This window comes from Carcharhinus amblyrhynchos, chromosome 21 (assembly GCF_965287045.1).
Source record: "Carcharhinus amblyrhynchos chromosome 21, sCarAmb.v2.hapA, whole genome shotgun sequence".
NCBI lineage: Eukaryota > Metazoa > Chordata > Chondrichthyes > Carcharhiniformes > Carcharhinidae > Carcharhinus > Carcharhinus amblyrhynchos.
This window is the reverse complement of record NC_137344.1, coordinates 6572849-6596006: the sequence shown is the minus strand read 5'-3', so window position 1 is coordinate 6596006 and position 23158 is coordinate 6572849. Positions and strand designations below refer to the sequence as shown.

The following is a 23158-nucleotide window of genomic DNA, read 5'->3' as shown; positions in this document are numbered from 1 at the left end:
GCAATGTCTGACTTCAGTGGGTTGGGCTCTGACTCACATGTTCCCAGTGGATACTCAATTTAAACCAGTGCCGTCACATTCTGTCCTCAACACAAACAACGACACCATGAATTTATAATACATTAGAAATCACAGAACCCTACAATGTAGTAAGAGGCCATTTGGCCCATCAAGTCTGCACCGACCACAATCCCACCCAGGCCCTATCCCCATATATTTATCCACTAATCCCTCTAACCTATGCATCCCAAGACACTAAGGGCAATTTAGCATGGCCAATCAACCTAGCCCACTGGAGTGTGGGAGGAAACCCACGCAGACACAGGGAGAATGTGCAAACTCCACACAGCAGGATTCGAACCCAGGTCCCTGGATCTGTGAAGCAGCAGTGCTAACCACTGTGTCACCACGCCACCCAACATTTCAAAAAAAATCATTCCATTCTATCAATTAGAACTTATATAGTATGACGAATGGACTATGAGACTGTGGTTCAAATGGTTCCATCAACAGCAGAAAGGAGATTATTCCCAATATTTAGCACAGAGTCAATCCCAGTGACTGGGTCTGATCAGCTTTTTAAATGACCAGAAGTCACCAGAACTTGTTTCTTCACAGAATGGGAGGCCCCCAACATGTTCAGATACTACTTTATTATCACAAATACTTTACAGTAACCCAACACACAGTCAGAACACATTGCTTCACAGCAAAGGGCACCTCTCTCTCTCTCCCTAGCTTCCACTATTTCCACAAGAACCTAACCCATAGATCAGTTTTAGTATTATTCCCCAACGTACTACACGCAGTTCTAACTTTTAACATTTTTACAGTGACAGGGGTCTGATAATCTAATGGGAGAGAAATCACAAGAAACACAACCAATGAAAACACTGAAGTTTCCCATTGCTCCAATATCCCCAACGATAAAGGTGAGAGTTGTGGTGAGATTGGAGAAGGGTGTTCCCCTTCTTGGGGTGAGCAGTACGGTGCGATTTACAATGTTCCTAAATGATTAAATGGATACAATAAACTTAATCTTCGGAACTGTTGTGCAAACTGATGGCTTCATGAACACAAAGTGGGGCGGGCGCAGGGTGGGGAAGGATTTTTCTGGGAGGGCGATGGGAACTTGGACCTGGCTCTCGCCCTTTTGCCTTCTTCCCCTTGCCCGCTGAGACCCCAAGAAACATTCCAGCCGGTGACCAAGACCACTAAGAGGGTTAAAGACGGAACTAAAGCCCAGTGGAGCTGGGTGAACTTTTTTATCACTCGCACCGTGTAAAGGGTTAACACAAAAGCACCACAGAGATAGTCCAGGCCCAGGGACTTGGTGTTTGGGTACATGAAATGTAAGTGTACATTAAACGCTACAAAATATTAATCTGTGTTAAACATTGCATTGACTCAACAGAAACGGACATTCCAGGCTTTCAATTTGGGCCAGTGTTCTCCAAATCTTCTCTTCCGGTGTCGTTGGTTTCCTGGTTTTATTCATTTCCTCCTCTCGCCCAATCCCGGTAAACTTTCCTCCTTTTACCTCTCGCCTGTTACAATCCGAGAAGCCACCAGCAATGAGAGGCCACCCTGGTGAAAACACATCTTCCGTTGGAGACACCTTTGTCTAAGTCTCTTCCGTTGCTCCCCTTTGAAGAGGGTGAGGAAGGAAACTGGCCCTTGGTGGGTGGGTGGGGGTGGTCGGTGAAGTTGGGGGGGGGGGGGGGTGGCGGGTTTCCAAGCCGGGGGGGTTCAGACTGGCGTTGTTCGCCTGTTCATGGTGTTGGCACCGAGGCCTTCCTTCAGCTCCTTCTGAAAGCAGTTATGAACCTGGAGGAAGCTTTCTTCCTGGTCCGGGTGATAGGCACCCCTGACTGCTGGCTTGTTGCCTTCCCGTGACAAGGTGTACATGGAGATCTCGGTCAGCGGCACCATACTACTCACTACCTTCATGTTGGCAGCGGCAGAGATTTCCCGAGCCGGAGAAGGTTCCTCAGACCTGGAGCTGGACCTGGACCTTCTCCTTTGTCTGTATCTGTAGCTGGACATCCTGGCATAGGGTGAGGAGGAAGTCTTTAAATACTCCCGGTGCGGCCTGGTTCTCACAGCTTTGTTTTTATCGATGTAAATGCTGACTGCGAGGACGCCAGCCATCTCCGCCACAATGAAGGACAAGGCCCCAAAGTAAAAGGACCATCCGTACGAATACAGACTCTTCTTGTCATCATCATTCTTATCCCAGGGGTCACCTGTGTTGCTCGATATATACACAATAATCCCAATAATATTGCTCAACCCTAGGACAAAAAACACATCCGTCAGCCTCACAGTCATTGCCGTGTTAACATAAACCTATTTGTGACTAATAAATAAAAACCAGGCCTACAGTGAGGGGAACGACACGGTGGCACAGTGGTTAGCACGACTGCCTCACAGTGCGAGGGACCTGGTTTTGATTCCTGGCTTAGGTTACAGTCTGTGCGGAGTCTGCATGTTCTCCCCGTGTCCGCATGGGTTTCCTCCCACAGTCAAAAAAATGTTCTGGTCAGGTGCATTGGCCATTCTCCCTCAGCTTACCCAAACAGCCGCTGGAGTGTGAGGATTTTCTTCATTGCAGCGTTAATGCAAGCCTTATTTGTGACACTAATAAATAAACTTAAATTCATTGGAGTTAGGAGCAGAATTAGGCCATTCGGCCCATCGAGTCTGCTCTGCCATTCGATCATGGCTGATCTGCTCCTTATCCCCATTTTCCTGCCTTCTCCCCATAACCCTTCAACCCATTAAAATCTGTCTCACTCTTCCTTAAATTTACTCTCTGTCCCAGCATCCAGCGCACTTTGGGGTAAGTCTTCAAACTGATGGTCTTGTTTTGAGAACTTTGGGGAGTTTGACATCATTTGACCAATTCTTGCTGTGAAAATATTGCTACGTACAGTGACGTTTATTCCGGTTCGCTAATCGGGTGATTGGATAATTCTGTCAATCAGTCTCGACACAGCTGTCAATAACTGGGATGATTTTTCGACATGTTGGAAAAGTAATCCTGCTTTTGTCGGGATATTTTGCTCTCGTTTCCAACATGACCTCTGTTTTTTATAGTTGGTGGGACTCTGATTAAATAAAACTCTGCTTGGTTTAGATTGATTTTGCTATAAAACAGGCTGATGCCTTTTCTTAAATAAAAATACAAATCAGTTTCAATATAGGAATCAGAGTTCTCAGTTGTGTGGTTTTGTGCTGCAGATCCCATCACCGTTTGCTGCTCCTGAGGGTGTGTGTGAGTGAGTTACAGTGTGGGCGAGGCTATCTCCTTCCTGAATATTAACGTGTATGTTTCTGAGTTCTGTTTACTGTGTGAATAATCTGCGACTTCCAAGTGTCTGTGCACCGTGACTCCCCGTGTGTACCGACTGCATTGTCCGTCAGTCATGCATCTGTGAGAGGGTGAGGGTTTGTGTGTGAAACTGAGGGGGTGTGTGTGTGATAGAGTGAATGTGAGTGTGTGAGGAGAGGGTGAGGAGAGGGTGAGTGTGTGAGGAGAGGGTGAGTGTGAGAGGAGTGAGTGAGGAGAGGGTGAGTGTGTGAGGAGAGGGTGAGTGTGTGAGGAGAGGGTGAGTGTGTGAGGAGTGAGTGAGGAGTGTGTGAGGAGTGAGTGAGGAGAGGGTGAGTGTGTGAGGAGAGGGTGAGTGTGTGAGGAGAGGGTGAGTGTGTGAGGAGTGTGTGAGGAGTGAGTGAGGAGTGTGTGAGGAGTGAGTGAGGAGAGGGTGAGTGTGTGAGGAGTGAGTGAGTGTGTGAGGAGTGAGTGAGGACTGTGTGAGGAATGAGTGAGGAGTGAGTGAGGAGAGGGTGAGTGTGTGAGGAATGAGTGAGGAGAGGGTGAGTGTGTGAGGAGTGAGTGAGGAGTGTGTGAGGAGGATGAGTGAGTGAGGAGTGAGTGAGGAGTGAGTGAGGAGTGAGTGAGTGAGGAGTGTGTGAGGAATGAGTGAGGAGTGAGTGAGGAGTGTGTGAGGAGTGAGTGAGGAGAGGGTGAGTGTGTGAGGAGTGAGTGAGTGTGTGAGGAGTGAGTGAGGAGTGTGTGAGGAATGAGTGAGGAGTGAGTGAGGAGTGAGTGAGTGAGGAGTGTGTGAGGAATGAGTGAGGAGTGAGTGAGGAGTGTGTGAGGAGTGAGTGAGGAGAGGGTGAGTGTGTGAGGAGTGAGTGAGTGTGTGAGGAGTGAGTGAGGAGTGTGTGAGGAGTGTGTGAGGAGTGAGTGAGGAGTGTGTGAGGAGTGAGTGAGGAGTGAGTGAGGAGAGGGTGAGTGTGTGAGGAATGAGTGAGGAGAGGGTGAGTGAGTGAGGAGTGTGTGAGGAATGAGTGAGGAGTGAGTGAGGAGTGTGTGAGGAGTGAGTGAGTGAGGAGAGGGTGAGTGTGTGAGGAATGAGTGAGGAGAGGGTGAGTGTGTGAGGAGTGAGTGAGGAGTGTGTGAGGAATGAGTGAGGAGTGAGTGAGGAGTGTGTGAGGAGTGAGTGAGGAGTGAGTGAGGAGTGAGTGAGTGAGGAGTGAGTGAGGAGTGAGTGAGGAGTGTGTGAGGAGTGAGTGAGGAGTGTGTGAGAAATGAGTGAGGAGTGAGTGAGGAATGAGTGAGGAGTGTGTGAGGAGTGAGTGAGGAGAGGGTGAGTGTGTGAGGAGTGAGTGAGTGTGTGAGGAGTGAGTGAGGAGAGGGTGAGTGTGTGAGGAATGAGTGAGGAGAGGGTGAGTGTGTGAGGAGTGAGTGAGGAGTGTGTGAGGAGTGAGTGAGGAGTGAGTGAGGAGTGAGTGAGGAGAGGGTGAGTGCGTGAGGAGAGGGTGAGGAGAGGGTGAGTGTGTGAGGAATGAGTGAGGAGAGGGTGAGTGCGTGAGGAATGAGTGAGGAGAGGGTGAGTGTGTGAGGAGTGAGTGAGGAGTGTGTGAGGAGTGTGTGAGGAATGAGTGAGGAGTGTGTGAGGAATGAGTGAGGAGTGAGTGAGGAGTGTGTGAGGAGTGAGTGAGGAGTGAGTGAGGAGAGGGTGAGTGCGTGAGGAGAGGGTGAGGAGAGGGTGAGTGTGTGAGGAATGAGTGAGGAGAGGGTGAGTGCGTGAGGAATGAGTGAGGAGAGGGTGAGTGTGTGAGGAGTGAGTGAGGAGTGTGTGAGGAGGATGAGTGAGTGAGGATGAGTGAGGAGTGAGTGAGGAGTGAGTGAGGAGTGAGTGAGGAGTGAGTGAGTGAGGAGTGTGTGAGGAGTGAGTGAGTGTGTGAGGAATGAGTGAGGAGTGTGTGAGGAGTGAGTGAGGAGAGGGTGAGTGTGTGAGGAATGAGTGAGGAGAGGGTGAGTGTGTGAGGAGTGAGTGAGGAGTGTGTGAGGAGGATGAGTGAGTGAGGATGAGTGAGGAGTGAGTGAGGAGTGAGTGAGGAATGAGTGAGGAGTGAGTGAGGAGTGAGTGAGGAGTGAGCGAGGAGTGAGTGAGGAGTGAGTGAGTGAGGAGTGTGTGAGGAGTGAGTGAGGAGTGAGTGAGGAGTGAGTGAGGAGTGAGTGAGGAATGAGTGAGGAATGAGTGAGGAGTGAGTGAGTGAGGAGTGTGTGAGGAGTGAGTGAGGAGTGTGTGAGGAGTGTGTGAGGAGTGAGTGAGGAGTGAGTGAGTGAGGAGTGAGTGAGTGAGGAGTGAGTGGGGAGTGAGTGAGGAGTGTGTGAGGAGTGAGTGAGTGAGGAGTGAGTGAGGAGTGAGTGAGTGAGGAGTGAGTGAGTGGGGAGTGAGTGAGTGGGGAGTGAGTGAGGAGTGAGTGAGGAGTGAGTGAGGAGTGTGTGAGGAGTGAGTGAGGAGTGTGTGAGGAGTGAGGAGAGGGTGAGTGTGTGAGGAATGAGTGAGGAGTGAGTGAGTGAGGAGAGGGTGAGGAGTGAGTGAGTGAGGAGAGGGTGAGGAGTGAGTGAGTGAGGAGTGAGGAGTGAGTGAGGAGTGAGTGAGTGAGGAGTGGAGGTGCTCAGCTCTTACCTGCTGCTACAAATAAGATGCCGGCGCTGAGGATAATGTTGGTTTTGCTGCTGTACAGTTTTCCAGCTCCGACACACAGACCTGCCAGGAGCAGCAGAATAGCACTCAGGATCGGAAATAAACTGGAAGCACGAACAATCCCTGCGGAGACAGAGAAACAACTTTTACCGTCCTCTTTATATCTGGTATCTGAGTGAGATAGATTAGAATATATTGCTGTCTGTTTGAGGGAAGTATAACACGGTCAGTTTATCCAGTATGTATAAATGTGTGTACGGTGCAGATAGATCAGGGCAAAGACCCCTTCTCTTTTTAATCGCAGCCAGGTTCAATAAGGTTACACTACGCAGTGTCGCACTGTGTGTAAATCACCAGGCTGGATCACTGACTCCTGTCAATGAGCTGGGAGTGGGATTGGGCATGTGTTCCTGAAAAGCCCTTCAACATTCCTACACTTGGGGTGGGCAGTGGGATCAGACAAGGTTCCCACTCCTGATCCTCTCTCATGTATCCCGTTGCAAAGCGAACATGGAGGTCTGCTCAACAGAAGAGGCCAGGATTGTGGTGGGAAAATCTCCCGCCATCCCTGCCTGGAGAAAAATGTAGCATTGGGAAAAGTAGCAAAGTGTTGGTGCTAATGATTAAATTACATCTCAGATTGAGTTACTGGCTTCAGGAGAGGAAATTGGGGGCGGGATATCGACCCTCCAGGGTTTGTTAATAAAAAGTCCATTTCCGAGGTGACGCACATGGGGGGGGATCAAAATCAAGTGTAATCTTCAGGTAAAGTGGGATTAGAGGGCAGAATAATAGAAGCAGCCACAAAACAATCCCTGTTTTATAGACACCCACTTTTACTATTACTGACTGTAAGACAAAGGAGTAGAATTAGGCCACTCGGCCCATCAAGTCTGTTCTGCCATTCAATCATGGCTGATATTTTTCTCATCCCCGTTCTCCTGCCTTTTCCCCATAATCCCTGATCCCCTTAATTACTGAGGAAATCTTCTGAAGTAAGAAAGACAAACACAATTTTTACTGCCTTGTCCGTTCCGATTCCGGGACAGGCTAGGCTCGGAGAACAGAAATCGCCACTGGTCTTGGGTGGGATTTTACGATCTCGCTGAGTGAGGTCAGGGTCTCCCAGCAAAGGCAAAGCAACTGGAGTAAATGATAGGAGGTGGATCAGGAAAACTGTGTAAATATTAAGGTTCGGGTGAAACGAGCAAGTTGTCAAACGTTCTAGATTTACACCCTCTTCTGCACTAGTCTGGCCTGGCTCCAAACTATATCATCGGTCATTCCCACATGCAGAATATGAAATTATTTAAATTCTTACGTAAAAGGTATTCCGATCCTTCCTGGTCATAATCATCATCTTCAGGAAAGTAATTGATTCGGAAGCAATTTCCTCTCTGAAGCCCTAAGGTGTCAGAAATCAGAAAATAACCAGTAAATATCTGTGTAGTAACCACACCCACAGACAGCAACAGATCCCCACCCCCCCACAGAGAGCAACAGATCCCCCCCCCCCACAGAGAGCAACAGATCCCCCCCCCACAGAGAGCAACAGATCCCCCCCCCCACAGAGAGCAACAGATCCCCAACCACCCCCACAGAGAGCAACAGATCCCCAACCACCCCCACAGAGAGCAACAGATCCCCAACCACCCCCACAGAGAGCAACAGATCCCCAACCACCCCCACAGAGAGCAACAGATCCCCAACCACCCCCACAGACAGCAACAGATCCCCAACCACCCCCACAGAGAGCAACAGATCCCCAACCACCCCCACAGAGAGCAACAGATCCCCAACCACCCCCACAGAGAGCAACAGATCCCCAACCAACTCCACAGAGAGCAACAGATCCCCAACCACCCCCACAGAGAGCAACAGATCCCCACCCACCCCCACAGAGAGCAACAGATCCCCACCCCCCCCAACAGACAGCAACAGATCCCCACCCACCCCCCACAGAGAGCAACAGATCCCCACCCACCCCCACAGAGAGCAACAGATCCCCAACCACCCCCACACTCAGTAACAGATCCCCAACCACCCCCACACTCAGTAACAGATCCCCAGCTACCCCCACAGAGAGTAACCCCGCTGGCAAGGGCAAGACTCACAGCAGATCTAGGAATATGATTGCTAATTGCTGAGGTATGGTTATGATATGTATGTATATACAATATATATGTATGAGATGCCTTTTATTAAACTGTACTGTTGCCCACTGTTTACAGGTCCCAACTCTGGCTCCAAGATGATTAATTTCACTATTTTTAAAAAAGTGTAATAGTTTAAAAAGACAATTTAACCGTTCTGCAAGTGTTTAGGGGCAGCACGGTGGCACAGTGGTTAGCACTACTGCCTCATGGCACCAGGAACTCGGGTTCGATTCCCGGTTTGAGTCACCGTCTGTGCGCAGTCTGCACATTCTCCCCATGTCTGAGTGGGTTTCCTCCAGATGCTCCGATTTCCTCCCACGATCCGAAGATGTGCAGGTTAGATGGATTGGCCCTGCTAAATCGACCCTTAGTGTCAGAAGGACCAGATAGGATAAATGAATGGGGTTATGGGGATAGGGCCTGATTGGGATTGTGGTTGGTGCAGGGTTAATGGGCTGAATGGCCTCCTTCTGCACAGTAGGGATTCTGTGATTTAAAAAGATAGCAATTTAATAGTTCTGCAAGTGTTTTGTTGAAGAGTATAAGATACCCATGTGAGATAGATCTGTTGTAAAACTCTACCAAATGTATAGTGAAAACCTTCAGTTCATGACACTTTCAGAAGACACTGCACATTAAAATATTATCGCATCTATTTTATTTGATAGAATGTGACAATGAGTTCTGGCTCCCTGCTGATGGCCACTGGATAACACATCATTAGCTTGCGCTTAGGAAATTGTGTTTTTCTGGACCTACTCGACTGCTGTGAGATCAAATAAAAATTCCAATTTTGTATAAGGTTAGCGAGTTTGATTCTTTGTGAATTTTCGGCAAATGACTTCACACTTATTGAGGTTGAAATCTTTATTTGGGGGGGAGGTGTGTATATTTTCCCTCTGAACCAGCTAAACAATGATCAGATTGACCCTCCAGACATCTTCACAGATGTGTTAAAATTGAGATTATTGCCTCAATTGCTACTTCATTATCTTTCCTCTGACTCCAAACTTTGGTTTGCTCTTTCTCGTTCAACCCTTAAGCTTTTAAAAGCTGAGCTGTGTATCATTATTCAAAATTACCTGACTTAACTGTTCTTCTCTCTCAATTTGTCCAACCTATGGTTTTGGCCCTTCACTTGGCAATCTTGATATAAGATTGAATATGTTTGCTTGTTAGATTGAGAACATTATTCACAGGATCTGGATCCTGTGTCAACATCCAACAATGGACATTTTTTTTAACCCTGTCATGTTGTTTACACGTCTCGAGATGAGACAGTCTGTGCTAGAGGCTGTACCATCTGGTCCTAAGTCAGAGAGTGTGAAAGATAATTGCAAAGCTAAATCTTTTCAACTCTAACTCTTAATCCCATCCTTGAAAGAGTCTTCCCAAATGCACCACTGTATTATTTACCTCGTCCCGTCCCTGCCTTAGACCAACTAAAAATTGCAATTTCTGAAATGGCTGTGATGGACAGGGAAGTAATAATGTCTTAAAAGCTGAAATTTTCAAGACTGCTATGTTTTGAAATATACATTTAACTCAAAGTAAAAGAGAATTAAGGATAAGCAGCGCAGTTTGGAGACATGCCCACGTGATCCAGTTACTATGGGGAAAGAAACTCAGATAGAAACCCACTGAAGTGGGGTGACAGCTTTCCACATTTTCATACTACCTTACAGAAGAGGGACAGCTGTTCTCCGATATGCAGAAACACGGAAGCTTATACTTTGGGAAAGCAGGGTGAACTGGTTTATGTTAACAGCCAAGCAGGATGCTTGTGAGAATTTGACTTCTATTCAAGTAAAAATGGGGTTCATGAAGGTTTGCGTGATTAGGAGTCACTGAAGTGCGACTTGCTGGTGATAATTATATCTGAGAAAACTCAGCTGTGTGGAATGAAGAACATCGGAGGTTTTAACATTGGGGCAAACTGAATATCCACTGTGGAGCTAGAAGTGGCTGTGAGACAGTTTCTGTAATCCTATATAGCAGATTAGTCAAAAGTATTGTGTTGCATTAAAAGCGCTTTATAAGGCATATTTATTTAGCAAATGCGAAACTTACTTTTTCTTTAGTTTGATATATTAGTTGCCCATTCATTAATGTTGGATCAATGTTGATTTCTTTTTTATTCATAGATGGGATGTGGGCTTCAGTAGCCAGGCTGGCAGGAATCACCCATTGCTAATTGCTCTGGAGAAGATATTTTATTGAATCGCTGCTGTCTGTGTGGTGTAGGTACAGCCATGGTGCTCAGGAGTGAGTCCCAGGATTTGGACACAGTGATTTGAGTTTGTTTGTTACAGTAAAAGCCTTAAAAAGAGAAAATTTGTCCCCAAGTGCATTTCCGTTGGTTGTCTGAGATATGCATCTGTTTTGAAAAGTGATTGGTCTCTGTGTGGGAATGGTAATAATAGTGACAGATTTAGGGATATTTAGCATGTTCACACACTGTAAAACTGTAATCATTTGGTAGATGAAATATTGAGTTAAAAAGAAACACATGAGCAGGATACACATCTGAGGAACTTCTAGTTAAAGTATACCACACACAGCTCAGTCAGCCTTCAGTCCTGGTGATGAGACCAATGAGGAAATGGTGATATGACAATGACACTGGTCACATGGACTGAGGAGGAAAGACTAGCAGGAAGGAATTGGGGGTGACTGAGTGCGGATCTGATAATGGTGTAAACACTGATAGTCAGAATGGGAAGGTTAGATCTGGAATATTTAACTCAGATTACACCAATGATGAGAGGAAACTGTTTTAAACCAACAAAAGGCAGAGATTTCAGAAAGTTCTACCTCTTTTGGATGAACCTCCAGGTAGATTAGTGCAAACAAAGATGCAGATATTGATGTGACGGAATGGTGCTGGGATACAAGAGGGGATGTCTGGAAAAATCAGGACACAGATCATAGAATCCCTACAGTGCAGAAGGAGGCCATTCGGCCCATCAGGACTGCACAGACAACAATCCCACCCAGACTCTATTCCCACAACCCCATGTATTTACCCCACGAATCCCACTAACCTACACATCCCAGGAGACTAAGGGGCAATTTAGCATGGCCAATCAACCTGACCCACACATCTTTGGAGCACCTGGAGGAAACCCACACAGACACGGGGCGAATGTGCAAACTCCACACAGACAGTGACCCAAGCCGCGATTTGAACCTGGGTCCCTGGAGCCGTGAGGCAGCAGTGTTAACCACTGCGCCACCTCTTCAGGTTTCCATCTGAAGTTAAAGGGAAGATCTCATTATCAGTTTTATATTCCCACCAGGCAGGCGGTTAGAATGTCCAGCTGTCCGGTTAGCCAGTGGGAGGGGTATGGGTGGGATAGAGGGGGAATTATCAAAGACTCAGAGGCAGGAGCTCAGCCTGGCTGCTGTAATGATGAGGGGTGGTGGATGTCTGCGGGTCGGGACTGTTCATTTGTTTGTCACCATAAGGCAGTTAGCTGCGTGGATCTGACTGCTGCTGTTTCCCTTTAGCTGCCCATATGCCCAGCCCTGGGGAATCCAGCTGGACAGATAGTTACACTTCATTTGATTTATTATTGTCACATGTATTAACATACAGTGAAAAGTATTGTTTCTTGCACATTATACAGACAGAGCATACCGTTCATAGAGAAGGAAAGGAGAGTGCAGAATGTAGTGTTACAGTCATAGCTAGGGTGTAGAGAAAGATCAAATTCAAAAGTCTGACAGCAGCAGGGAAGAAGCTGTTCTTGAGTTGGTGACCTCAGACTTTTATACCTTTTTCCTGACACAAGAAGATAGAAGAGAGAATGTCCGGGGTGTGTGGGGTCCTTTATTATGCTGGCTGCTTTGCTGAGGCAGCGGAAAGCATAGACAGAGTCAATGGATGGGAGGTTGGTTTATACCCAGCTGGTTTAAAAATGCAGCTAGTCATGGATAAAGGTCACGTTTTGTGATTGTTAAAATTTTAACCAGTGTGTGTGAGTGTTTGGTGGGGTAAGAATTAATCTCCCCTTAAAAAAAATTGGATTACAATGGAAACTGAATGTGTAAGCTGTAATTATACCCTGCTGCCAGTATTAGTGTGTAGACATGGAGAGAAACTCCAATGCTCCAACAACCCAGATTTCTCTGCAGTCCAAATTTCAGCGTGTCTCTTTTTCACTGCAGCACCAAAACATATGAAAAATCTTACACCTGTTACTCCCTGTCACTCTGAATTCTGATATCCACATTTACAACATAAATTAACTTCACATCAAAATGACGAATAGTACAGTTCCCTCTGAGGAATGGGAGATCGATTAATATTACGTACAATGATAGTTTGAGAGAATCATGTATAAAGGGTGCAGATCACGCACAGCCGAGTACTGGGACTGAGCCATCCTGCTTAGGAATTCTCAACACTCCAGCTCTCCTAGGCTGCTGCTGGGGTCAGTGGCGATAGAATTAGCCAGGCCTCCTGAGCATGTTAGCTATTTAGTGATTGCTACGGGGCCTGTGTGTGTGTGTCAGAGACATTTGAACAGCAGGAGGTTCAAAGATAAATCCATTCCAATCCCACAAGAGCTGTTAACACACTGTGTGGTTGAGAATGACCACTTGTCCACCCACCGCCCCCCCACACATTTGCGCCTGTGGAATTCAGGGGGAGGAGGGAAGCAAAGCAGAGAGAAGCAGCATGTTGCACGTAGAGTAACATTTTCATTTGAATTGTTTTTATGGAAGACAGTTTTATTACAAAGAAGTGTTGCGAGCCATTTTTAATTCACACCAACATTTTGATAATATCTGACACCATAATTGCATTAACAGATTATACATTATCTGTTAACAGACTGAGGTCCAAATTACAATCCATGCTGTAACCTCTACACTGCATACAGCACCCCCTCCACATCTTCCCCCCACTGCCTCACAGTGCGAGGGACCTGGGTTCGATTCCCAGCTCGGGTCGCTGTCTGTGTGGAGTCTACACATTCTCCCCGTGTCTGCGTGAATTTCCTTCGGGTGCTCCAGTTTCCTCCCACAGTTTGAAAGACGTGCTGGTTAGGGTGCATTGGCCATGCTAAATTCTCAGTGTACCCGAACAGGCGCCGGAGTGTGGCGACTAGGGGATTTTCTCAGTAACTTCACTGCAAGCCCACTTGAGAGACTAATAAATTAAAACTTTTAAAAGGGCCTCTTTAGGGTTTGAGAGTCAAACTGCAGGTTGATGCATTCCCATTGCATCACAAAACCTCGTAGAAACAAGCAAGAAATGTCCTTAACGCCGGTGCATTGAACAGGCATTGTGTTTAAGGGCGGCTGTGATGGTTTATATATCGGTGGAGAGTTGTACAACTCAGTCACTAATCCATTTTGTTCCACAAAGTGGTGTCTGAGTAAGAATAAGAGCTGGAAATGGGCAACGTCAGCATTTATTTTGAAAAAGGAACGGAAGTGTATTGGGTGTGAGCTGATCGCTGGCTGAAGGTGAGGGAGCCAGCGCACACTGGCTGATTTCTCAGTCCCATCCCCACAGAATCCAGGCTGTATCTGAATCGAGTGGTAAAATGATAAAGCACCTTGGGAGACTGCCTGGCCCATCAGACCCTTTACTGGCGCTTGTAAAATTATCCATTGAATCCCACTTCCCTGTTCTCTTCCAAATGCCTGTAAACTTGTTCTATTCAAGTACTTATCCAATTCCTTTTTAAACATTGATTTTGTCTGCTTCATTCCTTCAGGCTGTGCTCCGCATTCCAGATCACAGCAACTCGCTGTGTAGAAACTGTTGCCTCATCTGACCTCTCATTCTTTTGCCAATCACTTTAAATTTGTGTCCCCTGGTTATCGAGAGTTGGAACCCTGCTCTTTATTTACTCTTTCTAAAACCTTTGTGGTTTTAAATGCCTTTCTATTCTCAGGCGAACAATCCCAGCTTCTCCGGTCTACCCACAGAACAGCAATTCTTCATTCCTAAAGTTATTTTTGTGAATCTCTTCTGCACTCTCATCAAAATCTTGACATTCTTCCTAATGCACGATGTCCAGCATTCAACACAATACTGAGTGAGGTCTAACCACTGCTTTATAAAGGCTTGGCATATCTTTCTTGCTTTCATGTCTTATGCCTCGATTTGAGTTGTTTTATTATTGTCACAAGTATTGTTTCTTGCCATACAGACAAAACATATTATTCATAGAGTAGACAGCGCCAGGGACCCGGGTTCAATTCCAGCCATCTGTATGGAGTTTGTATGAAATTTGCACATTCTCCCTGTGTCTGTGTGGGTTTCCTCCAGGTGCTCCAGTTTCCTCCCACAGTCCAAAGATGTGCAGGTTAGGTGCAGTGGCCATGCTAAATTGCCCCTTAGTGCTGTTGGGGTAGTAGGGTAAATGTGTGGGATAGGGCCTGGGTGGGATAGTTGTCGGTGCAGGTTTGATGGGCTGAGTGGCCTCCTTCTGCACTGCAGGGATTCAAGCTGGAGGTGTTAGAAATGGATGATTTGTTGAACATAGAAGCTGGTGGGGAGGCGCAGAGGAGAGGAACCCTGTTATGGTTCTGGGAGAGAGGGGCAGAGTGTGATAGCGGGAGTGCGTGACATGGTTAATGGGGATTGGGGGATGAGGAGTAGCCTTGATTGAGAAATAAAGAAATATCAGAAAGCGTTATATGGAAGATAGCATTGTTCAAACAGATGAGATGGTGATACTGGAAGAATGGAATGGAGTTCTTTCAGGATGTAGGACATGAGAGAATGTAGTCAAGAGAGCATAGTGCTTACAGAGGATATTTGTTGAAGGCCTATTTCCAGAAATGGAGATATAGAACTCGCAAAAAAGAGTCAGTGATGGACTATGTGAAGACAAGAGGTAGCTAGAAATGTCACGAGAAATGATGTTAAAAGCAGAACACTGCAGATGCTGGAATCTGAAACAAAAACAGAAAATGCTGGAAAATCTCAGCAGGTCTGACAGCCTCTGTGGAGAGAGAATAGAGCCAACGTTTCGAGTCTGGAATACACTTCACCAGATGACCCTTTGAATCTGGACAACTCTTCCTTGGAGCTCTGACGAAGGGTCATCCAGACTCTAAACATTGGCTATTTCCTGGGCGGAATTCTCCAGCTGGACTGGTCTAAAAGCCGGAAATTCCCCGTCAATGGTGTTTCACGTTCTCTGCAACCCGCCCGCTAAAATTCCAGTGGCGGGTGGGATGGGAGAATTCCGGCCTCTCTCTCCACAGACCTGCTGAGATTTTCCAGCATTTCCTGTTTTTGTTGAGAATGTTGTCATTTGGGCTGAGAGGAGGAAATGACACTTCACAATCAGCAATATATTGAAAAAGAAGTGAGGGAGGGGGCCTGGGTCAGAGAATGTTCCACATAATCCTGCAAGTGGCAGCCTAACTAGAAACCATGCACACACTCATAGCAACACCTTTAATTTGGAGGATAGGATTGGAGTCACAGGAGAAATGGTTCAAGGTGAGGGGCAGTTCAGTCAGACCGAGGAGGGGTAGCGGTGGAGGCGGGGGTTGGCTCAGTCCCTGCTCAAGGCAGAAGCAGAGAGCCCTAAGACTAGGTGATCCTGAGGAGAGGGATTGGAGACCCACAGAGAAAAAGGAAAGGCGAGGAAACGGTTAGTGGGACAGAGGGCATCAGGAGAGTCACTGACTGTAGGGGGGAGGAGACTGGACAAGGGGAGATGAAACTAACATAAAATTTTAACTCAGTTTCACCTTCCACACACTCTCTGCCAGCCTTGTCAGGGATCCAAGATGCTTTTGAAGTTTTCTTGTGTTCTGTTTCACTGTCTGCTTTTCACTGTGTACCAATACATGTGACAATAATAAATCAAATCAAAAACTTTCATGGATGTATGGACATACACACCTGCGGTCTCACTGTTTAAAGTTGAACTAGATACTTCATAAATACCTTGTCACATTCTACCTTGCTATATTTCTCCACATTAACTTACCCGTTTTACCACTTTGTCTCGGACCTCCTAAACCTGTTACCCTTCTCACTCTTCTACATTTCCAAAAATCATATCACCTTTAAGCTTTAACACCTGCTCTGTAAATCCAAATCCAATTCGAGAATATATTTTTGTAATAACAATGGCCTTAGTACTGAAACATGGGATACAGCACTGTAAAATTTCCTTCCATTGGAAAAACAGCCCGTTATTCCTACCCACTGACTGTTTTTGGTTCCTTCATGAATTTTGTACACTGTGGGGGTGACGCATTGCTGCCTCACAACGCCAGGAATTCAAGCCTTGGGTGACCGTGTCGCATTCCCTGCTTTCCCGTGTCTGCGCGTGTTTCATCCATGTGCTCCACTTTCTTCCCACTGTCCAAAGATGTGCAGGTTAGGTGGATTGGCCATGCTAAATTGCCTCTTGGTGTCCGAAGCTGTGTAGGTTAGATGGATTACCCATGGTAAATGCATGGGGATAGGACAGACAAAGGGGTGTGACAGACGGAGGGTCGATGCTGACTCAATACGCCAAATGTATGGGCCAGAAGGAGGCCATTCTGCCATCTGCCTGTGCTGACCTTGTGGAAGATCTGTACAATTCCTGTTCCTTCTCTATATTCCTGCAAATGGTGCCTATTTTCAGATACATCTTCAATTCCCTTTTGGAAGTTACTTCTGAATCTGCTTCCAGCGCATTTCAGACAGCACATCCCAGATCACAACTCACTGCCTAAAAATATCTTTCATCTGGTTCTAATCTTTATTTGAACAGGCAGTGTGTGTTGGACTAGGTTTGAGTTGCAGTTGGTTATTTTATAATTGTAGGAACATACTCATCCATTGAAAATTGAATTGGAATTGACAGTAAAAATCCTTTATAATTTTAATCAGATTGCTTAGAGTGAGACATGGCTGTGCTATCGGCTGTTAAATTTCATAGAAATCCTATAGCGCAGAAGAAGCAGCTCTGCACTGACTCTCTGACAGAATATCTTACCCAAGATGCTTTTTAAAGTTTATTTACTAGTCACAAATAGGCTTACATTAACACTGCAATGAAGTTACTGTGGAAAATCCCCTAGTCGCCACAGTAAGGCACCTGTTCATGTATACTGAGGGAGAATTTATCACGGCCAATTCTTGTCTCCCTTGCCCCATCCCTGTAATCCCATACATTCCCTTATCCTATCCTTCTAATCCCATACATTCCCTTATCCTATCCCTCTAATCCCATATATTCCCCATGGCCAGTCCACTTAACCTGCACATTTTTGGAGTGTGGGAGGAAGCAGGAGCACCTGGAGGAAACCCACGCAGACATGGGGAGAATGTGCAGACCCCACACAGAGAGTCACCCAAGACTGGAATTGAACCCGGGTCCCTGGCGCTGTGAGGCAGCAGCGCGAACCACTGTGCCCCCATGCCGCCTGGAAACAGATTTGTTGCAAATCAGAATGTCTTTGTTCCTGGTGAGTGAGAAAGGCCTTTACACTTCAGCGACCTGTGGATTTGATGCCTATGATGTGTGAACAAGGCAGCAACTCTTATTGGCTCAGTGGTTTTACACAGATGGAGAGATTCTCCCATGTGTCACAGCCTGTGCTTGTTTACAACTCAACCAGCCCAGGTTCAGGCGAGGGGAATCAGCCAGGGTCCCTGCTTGGCACTGCCAGCTAGTGACCCCTGCTGGTAAGTGTGGGACAAGGACAGTTCGATGTCAGATATCCTGGCTACATACTCAGGGTATCAGGGTGCCAGGGGGACAGCAGGTGCTGATGGCCAAGGTACAGGCCCACAACATGAAACTACCCCTATTAGCAACAATCTGATTGGTCAAAGACAAGAACTGGCACAGGGGAAAGTGGGGAGGGGGGGTGGTGGTGAGGTACACAGGGTGAAGTACACAAGGTGTATACAGGGTGAGGTATACAGGGTGTACACAGAGTGAAGTACACAGGGTAAGGTAGACAGGGTGAGGTACACAGGGTGTATACAGGGTGAGGTTGATAGGGTGCACACAAGGTGAGGTACACAGGGTGTACACAGGGTGAGATACACAGGGTGTACACAAATTGACAACTACCCCTATTAGCAACAATCTGATTGGCCAAATTCAGGAACTGGCACAGGGGAATGTGGGGAGGGGGGGTGAGGTACACAGGATAAGGTATACAGGGTGAGGTACACAAGGTGAGGTTGACAGGGTGTACAGAGGGTGAGATAGGCAGGGTGTACACAGGGTGAGGTACACAACGTGAGGTACACTGGGTGTACAGAGGGTGAGATACACAGGATGTACACAGGGTGAGGTACACAAGGTGAGGTACACAGGGTGTACAGGGGGTGAGATACACAGGGTGTACACAGGGTGAGGTACACAGGGTGAGGTACACAGGGTGTACACGGGGTGAGATACACAGGGTGTACACAGGGTGAGGTACACAGGGTGTACACGGGGTGAGGTACACAGGGTGTACACAATGTGAGGTACACAGGGTGTACACAGGGTGAGGTACACAATGTGAGGTACACAGGGTGAGATACACAGGGTGTACACAGGTTGACAACTACCCCTATTAGCAACAATCTGATTGGTCAAAGAGAGGAACTGGCACAGGGGAATGTGGGGGGGGGGGGTGCTGAGGTACACAGATAAGGTACACAGCATGTTGTACACAGGATGAGGTACACAGGGTGAAGTACACGGGATGTACGCGAGATGAGAGACACAGGGTGAGGTACAAAGGGTGAGATACGGATTAGAAAAACCTCACTGAATGGAGAAAAATGTGAGCCTTATCCTTTGAGATGAAAATTTCACACACAGCAGCTTGACACGAGCTAGTAAGTCTAAATTACATCCCATATTCTGTGTGAGATTTTAGTACAATAGAGAACATTAGTGTAAAAACGCCGGGGCGATGAGAGTCTCCCAAAACTATCAATATATCTTGGGGATGTCAGGATCTGGGGGAGAAAGCCGCGCTGTGGTTTGGGGCTGGGATTATTTTCTTGAGCTGTTGATAAATCTGCATGTTATTTATTTGCTACTGTCTTCCCCGGGTAAGTGTGAGAGAAAGATTCATAACAAAACTCAGAGAATGCATGGAGTCCAGGGTTCTGGAGGGTGTCAGATACTCACACAGAGCAAGGGGGGGGGGTGCAGGCTAAAGGGGGAGGGCACTGGGGGGGGGGGTGATGCATGAGCTGTAGCATGAACCGGTTGGGCCGAATGGCCGGTTTATGTATCTGTAATGATTTATAATGCAAAAAGATCAAAGGGGAACTTTTTTTTTTAGATTCTATTTGTTAGAATGGTGCTCCCCCCACACCGCTTATATAAGCTGCTTCAATGAGAATCACTCTGTAGCCTGTCCCATTGTGCAGCAGGGGGAATGAATGGAGCGCCTCCCAGGCACAGAATCACACTGTGCTCTGAGAGATGGAGCGTGTGTTACAACTGGCTGCTCGGATTAGGGCACTCTGTGTGTGTGCAGTTCCCAGGTCTTCCTCTCTCTCCTCTCTGGGAAACCTCTCCCTTTCACCCACAGTCACACCATCATTCACACATAGTCACACACAAATAAAACCCAGGAGGGAGGGCAACAGGAACAAGGGGGAAGGTTGGGAGCCGCAGGGCTGTGAACACTCCTGACACCAGAGTAAATCTCTCACATTCCTCTCGCACTCTCTGCTTCAAGTTTCACAAGTTCCTGCTTTAAAACCAGGAAATAAACCCAGATTCACCCAGGGCTGTCCCTGGCTGACAGTGAAAGCGCTCCCTCTATTCACTGATGGGTTTTTTTTCCCCCTGTGTGTTTAAAGATGAATATTGCAGTGAATACCAGCCTGACACCATCCCATTTTAACCCAATCCCAAACCCGCCACAGGAATGGCCAGACACAGAGGCTGCTGGAATTCACATCTTCCAGAAAGGCAAAAGGCAACACAAAAGCGAATTGTGGTTTAACCCCCGCACCCCCAGGCAGACAGGCAGGACTATAGCTTAGAAACAGCCCCCCCCCCCCAAAACCCCACCACCTGCACACTATCCAGACGGATAGACAGATAGGATTGTGGTTTAGAACCTCCCCCTCCCCCCACCCCAGACAAGACAGTAGGTTAGAACTCACCAGACCTCAGACAGACAGGGTTTTAGTTTAGACCCTCTCCCCCAGGCACACAGAGAGAACTGTAGTTTAACCCCCCCGACAAAGAGACAGCTGCTCTGTGACTTAGAACCCCCCCCCCCCCCCCCCCCCAGAGAGACAGACAGACAGGACATTTGTTTAAAACCCCCCCCAGACAGAGAGACAGGACTGTGGTCTAGAACCTCGCACACAGGCAGACAGGACCTAGGGTCTACAGCCGCCCCCCCCCCCCCCCAGACAGACAGGACTAGGGTCTACAGCCGCCCCCCCCCCAGACAGACAGGACTAGGGTCTAGAATCCCCCCCCCCCAGACAGACAGGACTAGGGTCTAGAATCCCCCCCCTCCCCAGACAGACAGGACTAGAGTCTAGAATCCCCCCCCCCCTCCCCAGACAGACAGGACTAGAGTCTAGAATCCCCCCCCCCCCTCCCCAGACAGACAGGACTAGAGTCTAGAATCCCCTCCTCCCCAGACAGACAGGACTAGAGTCTAGAATCCCCCTCCCAGACAGACAGGACTAGAGTCTAGAATCCCCCCCCAGACAGACAGGACTAGAGTCTAGAATCCCCCCCCCAGACAGACAGGACTAGGGTCTACAATCCCCCCCTCCCCAGACAGACAGGACTAGGGTCTAGAATCCCCCCCCAGACAGACAGGACTAGGGTCTAGAACCCCCCCTCCCAGACAGACAGGACTAGGGTCTAGAACCCCCCCCCCCCCAGACAGACAGGACTTTAGTTTAGACCCCCCCTCCCCGGACAGACAGTATGTGTTGCCACACTGGACACGATGTTTGTACCTTCACACAGCAGACCCTCCAGGAGCCCCGAGTGGATCATGGATCCCTTCTCCTTCTTCACCTGGCTCTCATCGGCGGTGCCGTTAGTCCCGTTACAGATGTAAGCCCGGGAGTGTAACCAGTAATCGGTGCCAATGGCGATACTCATCAGGCTGAAAGCTGCGAAGGCGCCCATTATAGTGAAAAGCATCTGTACACCGGGGTCGCACCAGCCCATACTGCCTCATAGTCCGGCCAGACAGCGAGAGGGGGGGGGGGGGGGGTCACCAACACAGGGCTAAACTCTCCCGGGGAGTAGCTTCTTCCTCTACACTCCCCATCTCCCCGGAAATTCCCAATCAGCGGACATCTCTCCGGAGGATGGCAACTTTCACCTTAATCCGCTCCAGCCGCCTTCAGCATCTCCATCCCTCCTGTTGCTGCTCCCAGCTCTCTCTCCCCCCCACTTATCCTCTCACTCCAGCCCCTCACCCCAGTGCCAGCCCCATCTCTGCTGGCTACTCCCGCCGAGGGGGAACGTGAGGCAGGCGGCCAAAAAGGGGGCTTGAATGAGAATTCAAGAGAGGCAACATCAGCCACCTTCCTCTCCATCTACTCGTCACTGGCTCTTTGTACGTGAGCGGGTTCCGCCAGTCTGCCCGCACAGACTGAACCTCACTGAAACATTCCGCAGCTCACCCAGGAGAACCTCCAGGGACTTGTCCAGGGGGCTCTGACAGCCCCGACACATGGTCCAGTGCCAGCCTGCAGAGCACAGGGACAACAGATTCACAACAAACATGAACAATTCCTGGGAAACATTCAGTTGGAGTTTGCTAGGATAATTATCGGTGCTAATATTCTCCTAGTGTGATTGGATCTCAGAAAGGCTGTGGCGGTAGGAAAATGGAACTAATTGGACAGGATCTTTCCAAAAGAACACCATTGAGAGGATGTGCCCAATATTCATCTGTGGGTATCCTTGGCTGTCCAGTATTTGTTCTCCATCCCTAGTTGCCCCTGAACTGAGTGGCTTCATAGAGTCATAGAACCCTCCATTTGGCCATCGAGTCTGCACCCCACCATAACCTCACCCAGGCCTTACCCCGCTATCCCGACACATTTACCCGCTAATCCCTCTAACCGACGCATCCCAGGACACTAATGGGCAATTTCTTAGCATGGCCAATCAACTAACCCGCACATCTTTGGACTGTGGGAGGAAGCCGGAGCACCCGGAGGAAACCCACGCAGACACGAGGAGAATGTGCAAACTCCACACAGACAGTGACCCGAGTCGGGAATCGAACCCAGGTTCCCGGAGCAGTGAAGCAGCAGTGCTAACCAATGGCTTGCTGGGCCATTTCACAGGACAGTTGAGAGCCAACCACAATGCTGTGGAGTAACTTGTAGTCCAGACCAGGTAAGGATGGCAGATTTCCTTCCCTAAAGGGACATTAGGTGAACTAGATGGGTTTTTGTGACAATTGACAATGGTTTCATGGTCAGATTCTAATTCCAAATTTTTTTTATTGAATTCCACCATCTGCCGTGGCGGAGATTCGAACCCAGGTCCCCAGAACATTAGCTGAGTTTCTGGATTAATAGTCCAGTGATAATACCACTAGGGCATCGCCTCTCCGGATAGCCTCTTCTCTCCTATACTTTTATATTGGAAATGCCTGATGGAGGGATATGGTGACACAAGCGAAACTCATCAGTGAGACTCAGTGAAGCAAGTTCAGTGTCATCCCATTGGGTTCTCTGAGGCAAAGGAAACTTTGACAGTAACCACTGGCTTTTCCCATACCCAGAGAGAGGGGGGCAGGGGGATGGGGCTTTCAAAGGGTCTGTTGTAGACTGTAAAGGTTCCCTTTTTGCTTTGTTTCTTGTCTTGGTAAAACTGCATCAACATCACTATCACCGAATGTAGTTGAGGCCAAAACGTTATCTGATTTCAAGGAGAAATTAGCTCTTGGTGTTAAAGGGACCAAGGGATATGGGAAGAAGGGGGAATCAGGATATTGAATTTTGATGAAAAGCCATGATCAAGATGGCATTCCAACCATTATCTTACAATTGTGTCTCTGTGT

The 23158-nt window shown here is 47.9% G+C and overlaps 1 protein-coding gene across 1 annotated transcript; it reads right to left on the bottom strand.

The window, feature by feature from the left end:
- Positions 1-1732: 1732 nt before the first annotated feature.
- On the bottom strand, positions 1733-21341 carry LOC145356446 (voltage-dependent calcium channel gamma-4 subunit-like). The gene is given in 6 exon segments (XM_080209173.1): positions 1733-2294; positions 5985-6125; positions 7324-7407; position 20301; positions 21087-21107; positions 21109-21341. Coding segments are annotated over 6 exon segments (987 nt in total). The 5' UTR covers positions 21304-21341; the 3' UTR covers positions 1733-1749.
- Positions 21342-23158: the final 1817 nt, after the last annotated feature.